This window comes from Battus philenor, unplaced genomic scaffold (assembly GCF_028537555.1).
Source record: "Battus philenor isolate CCGP_79_NKW_IND1 unplaced genomic scaffold, ilBatPhil1.0.hap1 SCAF_14, whole genome shotgun sequence".
Classification (NCBI taxonomy): domain Eukaryota; kingdom Metazoa; phylum Arthropoda; class Insecta; order Lepidoptera; family Papilionidae; genus Battus; species Battus philenor.
In genome coordinates this window covers 11,329,610-11,339,845 of record NW_027181676.1, presented here as the reverse complement: position 1 = coordinate 11,339,845, position 10,236 = coordinate 11,329,610, and the positions used below count along the sequence as shown (strand labels likewise).

Genomic DNA, 10,236 nt, shown 5'->3' with positions numbered 1-10,236 from the left:
GCCATTTGCTGTCAATTGGTATGGTAAAGTTATTAAAAAATCAATAGCGTCCAAAATTAGCAATAACGCAATGATAAGATCGTAAGAGAAAACGTTTTCAAAATTCGCCTGACTACATTTTAATAATAATTCTACTGTCTCCTGAAGTTTGAAAGAATTTTGCTTTGCTAATACTCCCTGCAGTTATTCAGATGTTGCCTTCCAATAGAATAAATGTATATTTCAGAGTGACCACTGTCTACAGGGATACTGGAAGTAGGTATAAAAGCCCTAAAGCTGTTGGCTGATGATGAGCTATAAACTATATATACATCTTAAAACTTTTACTCCGCTATTTAACAACAATGTATAAGTAAAATGTTATTTATTGCAGCTGTAACACCCCTTACGTTGCAAATATTAAAAAAATATTCATCTGTCTAATTTGAACCTTTTGCGCAGTGGTAGCCCAGATGTAGAGGACTGAGACTTACAACCATAGGTCGCGAGTTCGATTCTCAGGATAAAATCTTAAGTTACTTACACTTTGTGCATTAATTACACAGTATTGCCACTGCTTACAAATAGTTTCCAGAGGATGGGCAGCAGTGTTCGATCGCTAATATCCAACATCTTTGATGGAGGCCTATCCCTTGTAGTGGACGTTTATGGGTTGAAGCGACGACGACTTTGAACCTATCATTTGCATTTTGCCTATTTTATATGTTGTTAAAATTATTCCAAGCAACTAATTACAATGTACATCCACTATTAAAATCAGAAAAAAATCAGTGATTTTCATTTATTAACATAAATTTACCTAATAAAGAGTGCGAAACCGTTCACAGCGAAAATAACCGGCATACCCTAACGGACTGATTAGATGAAGTGGTGACGGGCAAGCAACATAGTGCGTAGTATAGGTTGCTACTGGGGTTTGGTAATCATTTTTTCTTTTTGTTTTTGGTCTCAGTTTTGGTGACCTCTCATGCTATTCTGCCATTTGTAAGCACAGAATTATTTATTAATTCCACATTCCTCTTTTGTTACTCCTTCTTAAGATCTTTTATTCATTCCTCTGTAGTCCTTCTCATTCTCTTCTATTTTTTTTCATACCTTGTTACCTATCATATATCGCCACTCTTCTTTCGTCTTCCTTCCGGAATACTGCAACAATTCTTAATTTTTATTTTTGATCTTTATTTCACAATTTTTATATTAATTTACGCTAAATTTTGTATTCATTATTTTACTATCCGGTATTATTATACATTCCTATATCATAATTTTTTTTTCGGTTTTACAAGGTTTATTTCCCTTCATAATATAAGTCAATAAGTCATTAGACTTACTTCTTATTTCTTTTCATTACTGTTCCGTATATTACTGTAGCAGTATATGACTGCTACAATACTACAGAAAGATCCGGCCTCCTCCCTCTTAGCTAACTAGAGAGGCGATGTTATTTTCCTTTATCTTTTTCTTAAACCGAATCTGCCCATCTATTCGTTCGTGCCTAAAACAGGACAACCGTAACTATGTACACCACGATTGCTCCACTCCCGAGCCACAGTGCTCAAGGAATTCTCGTTGAACTGAAACCTATGAAAGTACTCGGAGAATCCTCCGTACCCCTTGAATATCTGGGCCAGAAACAAGGTCCAGCTCAACCTGACGAAGCATGCGGTCGAGACAGGTTCAGGAAAAACTTCCGTCACCGAAGCCGTAATCGCTTCCTTACTGGGGTCTGGTTGTGAAATGGAGACTTCTGACTGCGGAGCGCAGTGTAACACATCCACTCACAAATTGGACGGGTAGCCATGTCAAGGTCGTCGCGACACATGTGCTCCTACTGCTGAAATAATAATCATAATGTCTCTTTACAAAAGATAGAAAGTTACTTGATTATACGTTGGTCCATATTTTAATAAAATATAAGTTATTGTTCAAAAACCAAGCGCATAAAAGTAATTTTTATAAGTATATTCAAGGAAAATGTATTTACAACAATAATAAACATTTCTGAGGAGAGTAAATTGATTTTGTTTTCAGTTATAAACATAAGATAACTAAGTTCATTAAGGTCGAGATGAATGTCAACTTGTTATAATATTACAATAATATTTCCAATAATATGGCACAAGCAGATAGCGATTTATTAAACGACTTTCGTCGCGTATTTGCATGTGTATATTTTTCGTAGTAACGATACTTTTTGAACAAAGTTTTCAAAGACAGTCATGTAAATATTCAAGTCGAGTGATCAAATTACATGCATTGTTTCCAACGTTTTTATAAAACTATTTTTACTATAAAATATTTAAAATTAAAGTTAATATTTACAACTATAACAGCGTGACGAACAGACAATAATATATATATTTAAACGAAGAAAAAATTTGCTTTGTGTTGCCATTATAAATATCATCTGTTCATATTGCTTGCAGTAAGGGTATTCTCTTGATTCGCGTAGACAAACGTTGTTGTTATTGAAACAGGACAGAAGTAGAAAATGATTCGACTGTTTGCATTTGTAACTCTGTTTGTTTTGGTAAGTGGCGGTGAGAAAGGATAAACTTTGTTATTTTCTTATTTTCATTACTATTCTTTGCCTTATTTCGAGTATTAAAACACGAACAATGAAGATATCACTTTTTATTAATAATTGATAATGTTTGCTATAGTTATTTTTTAAGCATGCTTGTATAGATCAACGTTGTCGTCGTGTCACTTTAGATTGATCCTCACTACAAGGCATAGGATTCCCCCAAAGATATCTTTGAGTTGAGATATTGTTGAGATATCGTTGAGTCGTCATCGAGCCAAATACAATGCCAACATTTTAAAATTACTTTTGTCTTCATTATTATTTAAGAAAAAAAAAACAAATGTTTATTTGTACTTTTTAATACCAAAAGTTTTGTGATTAAAACAACAAGTATGTGATAAGTCTTGTTAATTTAGAATTTGTAGACATATAGATAAAACATAATTTAATTATATTTCATTAAACTTTTCTATCAGTATAAATAATGTGTATAACATTTTTTCCAAAAAATTAAAAATTTAACTTTTCACATGCGCGATATTTTTACACTAATTAATAATCATAGCAAAGTAAATAAGATTTTTTATATTTATTACGGGTCTACAAAGCCCTTTATTAATTGATCGACGATTCAACAGAGTAATGCTCTTTTATAATGGTAGTCTTACAAAGGGGCAATACTCGACGTCAAGATAGATAACCAGTAACTAGCTTAGTTTGTCTGTACTTAGTTTGTTAGTTTGTGTAGTGTTTTTGTACACATCTAGAGATGTGTACAAAAACACTAACAGTCGTGCCCACAATTTGATTTAATCTCACAAATGAGCCCTCTATCTTAAGTAAGGGATACTAAATTATTTTCTTTCTTTTATTTGCGTTTTGAAATGCTGCTAGTTTTAACTATAGATTCGTATATTTATAACACAGACAAGCAATATAAGTCTAATGGTTAATGACTGTGATTTGTTTTTGAAAGTCGCAGGTTCCAATCCCAGAAGGCGTATTTACTTAACGTATTAATAAACATTGCAATTATTTACAAATAGTAAAAATAAGAAGTACCCCGCATACGTATGACCCATTTTGCTTGATAAAAATGTTTGTCTCACAGTAGTAAAAAATAATAACAATAAACTTAAAGATTTATTGACAACGTTTCAGGTGACGATGGCTGAAGTTTTCACCCAAGAGCGCAGCCGTGGCGCAACACTTGTAAGTATACCACACAAAATATATAAATGAAATATCTTCTTGGTCAACTCTTTAATTCTGGAGATCATATCAGTGATACGCTCTTCTCACACTGTTCTACCACTGTTTCTCTCAGGCTAGTAACAATAGAGAGCCCAGTTATTGATTTACCGTTACCAGACCAGCGAATAGGTGATCGCTTGCGTGGTCGTTTATCGTCTACTTTCCCTACAACCAATAGTATGATGAAGGTTATCTGTGGGTTATTTGTGAAAGAAATATATAAATTAAAATCATTGTGCAAAGGAATTTCTTCTTCCATAAGAACATTTCTTTTTGTTTGTTTTATTATGGTTATAAATAAAAACTTTCTTATTCATCTCATTTTATTATCATAGTTATCTGGTTGTAATTATGATAGTTACGAAGTAGTCGTATTTCGCTGCCATCTCTCCCATACCGAGGCACTTTACTTGCATAAATTCAGTGAGAGTCTTTATCTGTCCATCGCAAAACTGTTTGAGCTGTGGTTCTAAAGCCATTCACTATTCGTTGACCCCCAAAACGTGGTCCCTCACCCACATATCTTGGACAAAGACTGTATGTAAATAGACCAAAATGTTTCCTTAGAAACTTTCTACACGGATCATAATATCCTGATCTCTTGGAACACATTCAGTTTAATATTCCTAAACTTAGATCCCGAACTAAAAGCAACAATGTATTCAAACTGCTGATATGCAAAACCGACTCGGAGAGAAAATTGCGACTTACAAATTCCATGTCCACCTATAATATCGGATATAAAAATCTAGACTTAGACATATTCCACGTGATTATAAGCAATCAAAAAACTTAAAAAATATATATCGCAATGCAATCTTGATGATGACCTTATTTTATTAGTTATTTTTAGTATAAGTCAAATGCTGATTTTAACAATAAATTTGAAAGTTATTTAATTTTTTTTTAAATATATTAAACCTCATTCTAGATGAAATTTTATTAACCGTTATAATTTATGATTGATAGTACTAGATTCATACAACTGTTGTCTTCTTCTTTCCTAATGAGGTTACGGTCAATCATGTCAATCTCCGCTACCAATTTTTTCCTGGCTTTTCTATTTTTTGAAAGTTTTAGAAACCTGCGTAAAATCGCGATGCACAATTTAAAATAATTGTATCAGTCTAGTGAATAGATGACCGTCTTCTTGCTATTTACCTTCTAGAGCTGACAATTATAAGCCTTTCCAGATTTTCTGAGCTTCACCGTGCAATGTCACCTTTTTCTATGCAAGTAAGCCGTGGATTGCCGGGTTTTTATTCTGAGCTCTTTAAGGATAAACGAATTAGTACGGCGCGCTGTCCACGAGATTCTTGCGTCGCCAACATTACATCTTGAATACTTCTATCCTTTGCCTAAATTGAGATGAAAGTTATGCATGTCTATAATAAATATAAATTCTTATTAATATGGACATAAACTCGATAATGTATTTAGGTTATTGATAAGACTCGTAAATAAAAATAATAAATGAAGTGTTTTAAAATTATAAAATCAATGATTGTGAACAGGAGTGACTTAATTCAATTAAAGCTTTAAGAAGATGAAAAAAATGTTTAATTTAAATTTAAATTCTGTGTAACTATTAATGTACTAAAGAATTATTATATTTAAAGATATTACAACTAAAATTTTGTGTTCAATACGTTACAAACTTTTGCTTATATGTAAATGTTTATTTATTAAATATAAAAATAAATTAAAAGGTCGTCTCGTCGAAAGTAATCTATACAGAAAACCTTTTCTTTTACAATATTGTAACAACGCATCTCAATCTCAATTTCCATATGTTAATCGTGTTTCTATTCAGATGTATTCCGATGACAATTTCTAATATTAGTCCCACTTGTCTCAAGAGAAATCACAATTCTATGTAGAGCAGATAATTTTCTATAATCATTTTAAATATTTTAATTGACGAACATAGAGTACCTATTGATTTATTACAATTTTTCAGTACAAAAAAAAATTACCAATGTAGAAATTTAGTTATTAAAACGTTTCTAATATTTTTAATTTCAGAAGCCCATTTCCGCATGTTGTGATATTCCTGAATTAGGAGATCCGAAACCTTTAGCAGAATGCTCCAATCCGAGGCCTCAAGGTCCGGTAAGTTTGCACATAACTGTTTATCATAAGAAAGTAAGCGTTAGGTCAATGTCGTGTAGGATTTGTGTGAAAAAACCATGAGCAGCAATGTAATAGACGAAGTACATTAAATGTTATTATTTACAATAGTGCATCACGTAAGGTGTTGACCTTTACCAGTTTTACAATTATTATGATACGGTGATCCTATACCGCGAAAAATATCTATTACTACGAAACAAAGCACACAAAGGAAAGAAGGTAGACTTTTTTGAAAACCAGTGTTCCGCTCACTGGGTGATTCTTATCTGAATCGTGACCCATTTCACACTACTGCTACACACATCAATTGTACCGGCTAAAATGTTCCTTTTAAACATTTTTTTTATTTTTGTCATATTCTGTTGCTCTTTAATTTTATCTTTTTAATTACTTTTGTTTGTGTAATAATATGTATCATTGTACTGTATAATAAATATTATCTCATCTTATCTGTTCAAATGCAGTACAGCGGTTTCGGTCGTACTGTAATGCAACTTATGAATATAAATGTTTGATTAAAAAACGGAATAATTACTATAGTAAAAATAACCCAAATCTTCTTTAAGACTATTCCTCCCGGTATCTGTGCTATCGCTGTAATAACTGCAGCGATGTTCCTTGCGACTAAATTCTTATGAAATGTCTTTTGTATTATGTCCAGTTGTATATTATGGCAAGGTTATAATGCTATGTGGCTACCAAATGGTCAAGTAATCTCTCGCGCCGTCTGGTCCCATTTTTAATATGTATCACTAAAAGTAACCACATGCATATCTCTTTAATTTCAGTGTAACGACGTCCAATGTGCGTTCGAGAAATCTGGATTCATGATAGACAAAAACACACTCAACAAGGAGGCGTATAAGAAACATTTGAACCGATGGTTAGAGGATCATAAGGGTTGGAGTGTGGCCATTGAAAAGGCTATTAGTGATTGTGTGGATAAAGAACTAAGGCAGTACCTCGATTATCCTTGCAAGGCGTACGACGTGTTCACATGTACCGGCATTGCAATGTTAAAGGCAAGTGGATGAAATACGTTTATGACAAGATTAAAAGATGATATTCTCTATACTGGGTGATATGTTTTAGTTGTCAAAGCTTTAGGGGACGTAACTCATTTAATAGCATAAAGCTTTATAGCTTTTACACTTATTTCCAACCATTCTATCTTAAATGATCATAATCTAAAAAATGTTATATTAATTTATTTTTTATTTTGGTTTACAAGAGGCACATTACATTTGGTAGTACAAAGTTTGCAGAAATAGATAGTAAACAATAGTTAAATTTACTTTATTATCAAAAAGTTATTTAATAATTCTGAAACAATTGATTTTTGGGTAGGGTGCAGAACAAATTTTAATTAACAGCGAATGAGCTATACATTCACTCCTTTTAAATCCTTCACGTCTATAACCAATCACCCCGTATGGGTTACCAACCAACTAAAATCCTTTTGGTAGTAGTCTTTCATAACTTTACTTTGTTTAGTTTGGAAATGCCTCATAATTTCAGTAAGAAACTCGACTTCCTGCAGCTCTCCCGTTGTGTCACAGCAACAAGATCACTTCTTATTCTTCAGGTTAGGTTTGTAGGGTGATGAAGGTCTCTACCATCAATTTCCGTGACTCTGAGGCTTCTTATAATCAATTTCCATAGCCCTGGAATATAAGAGCCAGATAAAATGGATAGATGACACTCACCTAATTGTAACAGAATACATTACAAAAAATACTTGTCTGATGTTGTTGTGGGCTCTTGTCAAATCAGGACGCGCTTGTAAACCTCATAATATTTCGTTAAAAGATGAGGAGGAATTCAATCTTGTTTTTATTTTTATTGTTTTATTAAATTTCTATCACATTCGGCTCTTCTGTCACGCTCTCCTCGTGACGAGTACATAAGTGGTCACTGTGAATTATGACTGCATAAAAAGTTAAATGAAGAAACAGTACAAAAAAGCATAATCTTTTTCTCGTCGAGCCTGACAGAAGATGATGCACCTCACGGGTTAAGATTTGGAAGACGTATTCTGTACACTGGAGTTGCATTTAATTCCTTTGTTACCAAAAAAAAAGAAAGTTATTTATACAGGATGATTGGTAATAATTTTAAAGGGGAGTAATACAAAATCTTTATGGACAGATAATAATTTTTTTTTAATTTTAAGATTTAAAATTAATTACGAATTAAATAAATGCTATTTCTTTCTGGTATAACGTATTACTATTCGGTTATTTATTATTTCCGAAACTATTAATTTACGGATGAGATATACCATATTGTAAATGACAACAAATGAGCTATATGTTCATTTGCACTAATAAAATATATTTACAGTCATTCATCTAAAGATTTTACATCGATAACCAACTACCTTTTAGATATAAATGAATTTGAAAAAATAACATCATTATGGATATACTTTGTGAATATATTGGTAATGGAGTATTAATAAAATGTTATATCAAATTAATTATTCCCAGCAATGTTTTGTTTAAATTTCGAACGCAACGAATCTTTATTTTTTCAACGATAATTGACTTTAACGTTGCAAATAAGCTCTTCGTTATTCATTGTTTCATTTTAGCGCATGTTTGTTTTGTACATTGTCTGTCTGCATTTTCATTTCGCTGAGCGCACTTTAGAACAGTATTCAAATGAAATGATACTCTTCTTAATTTAATTCAATGTGAAATTTAAATTTCATTATTTCAATAAAACCATGCACACATGCTGGCGATTCTGACAGTCCTGGCACAAACATAACTATTGGAAACTACTATTCAAGCACCTTGTACAAATCAACATCTTTGACATAGATAAAAGACTATATTTAGTGCTAAATTTTAAATTTTATTGGATTTAAAACATTAATTGCAAAATAGTTTTGTTAGTACTTATTTAGTTTAGTGTTATCATATATATTATTATCCTGACCAAAGCAAAACAATTACACGACGTAATTGAGTACAATTTTTTTCCGGCTTAGCAACGTAACAGACGCTGTTCAAATTATATTTCTTTTAATTGCAAACATTGTATCTATCGTACATAATCATTAGCGTCATATTATTGTAGATAGGCTTCATACACTTAACAGAAGACTATTATTTTTAAGATATATAATTAATTAAGTAGTTCCTCAAAAACAAGTTTGTCACACAATTCTCGCACCTTTTAACTACTTTAAAATTAGTAATTTTTATTAGTTTTCAGTATAGGATACACAGTGTTTATAAAAGAGTAAATTGAAACGAATATTTTTGTTTCAGAAATGCCCAAACGACGCCTGGAAATGTTAAAATCACAATAATATTGTAGCTTTTGATAATAAACATTTTAATATTTTTTATTTGTTTCTTTCAAATGAATAACTGTATATCTAGATGTAAAAAATGTATAGATTGTTTTTCCAAAAAGCTGATGTGAACTAAGGTAATATAATTAATTAATTTAGTTTAAAAATAACTCAAGAACTGCACTTGAAAGTGTATTATTTTTTTAAATATTAAAAATGACGAACAAATATAGACCACCGATATTCATATTTTGATTCTTGTATCAAAATTTAGTAAAATGGCAAATTTAATTATTTTATAAAATAATTATAGGCCAATTTTGAGTATTAAAGCTACAATCAATTCTATTGAATCGATAAGAACCACTTTTTATGTAGTTTCGTAAAAAAAAACACTAGTGCTAAATTACTTGATGCAAATTCGAAAATTTTATTTGCTAATTTCATTATTTTAATGAGAATGTGCATTCTGTCCTGTTGAAATAAGATATTCATATATGTTGAAAAACAAAGCTCTTCTTAAAAACCCGCTATTATATTTAGCCTTGGATAATGTTTTCACGGCCAAGAAGTGGTACGCAAGGTAACTGTGTTTTAATGCCAACAGCGTCTTAATTATTTACATAATGACGTTAAGTTAGTCAAATTGACAAGTGCAATCGATATTGGTTTTTTTAATGAGATTTGAATGATTGTAATAATATAACCTAGTAAGCCTGCTCGTCTTTTGATTTAAAAGTGGTTAAGTAACTAATTTTATTAATTTGCTGCCAGTGGCAAACTAATAGAGATGACATCCACCAATTATTATAAATAGAAGCGTTGGTCGAGTTTCTACCAGCTTCTTCTCACACCGCAAATGATTTCTAATGTAATAATAATATCAGCTCAGGCTGCCTACAATAACAACTGACCGAGTTCAGGTTCCGTTCTCCCGGGTTTAATTGACAGGTTAGGTTCTCTTGCTAGAAGTCACATGAAGAAATTCCTTCCGAGCCATGTAAGACCTCGTTGATAA

General features: G+C 31.7%; 1 protein-coding gene across 1 annotated transcript; it reads left to right on the top strand.

The window, feature by feature from the left end:
* The first annotated feature begins 2,414 nt into the window (after nt 1-2,414).
* LOC137933776 (uncharacterized) lies at nt 2,415-9,268 on the top strand. The gene is made up of 5 exons (XM_068777826.1): nt 2,415-2,530; nt 3,689-3,739; nt 5,807-5,893; nt 6,703-6,936; nt 9,193-9,268. The coding sequence occupies exons 1-5, from the start codon at nt 2,492-2,494 to the stop codon at nt 9,220-9,222; spliced, it is 441 nt and encodes a 146-aa protein (XP_068633927.1). The 5' UTR covers nt 2,415-2,491; the 3' UTR covers nt 9,223-9,268.
* Nucleotides 9,269-10,236: the final 968 nt, after the last annotated feature.

Bases quoted from the DNA above. Each gene is read 5' to 3' on its own strand.
- LOC137933776 (XM_068777826.1), top strand. From the start codon at position 2,492: ATGATTCGACTGTTTGCATTTGTAACTCTGTTTGTTTTG. The intron at 3,740-5,806 runs GTAAGTATACCA...TTTTAATTTCAG, and splicing joins GCAGCCGTGGCGCAACACTT to AAGCCCATTTCCGCATGTTG. The intron at 5,894-6,702 runs GTAAGTTTGCAC...CTTTAATTTCAG, and splicing joins ATCCGAGGCCTCAAGGTCCG to TGTAACGACGTCCAATGTGC.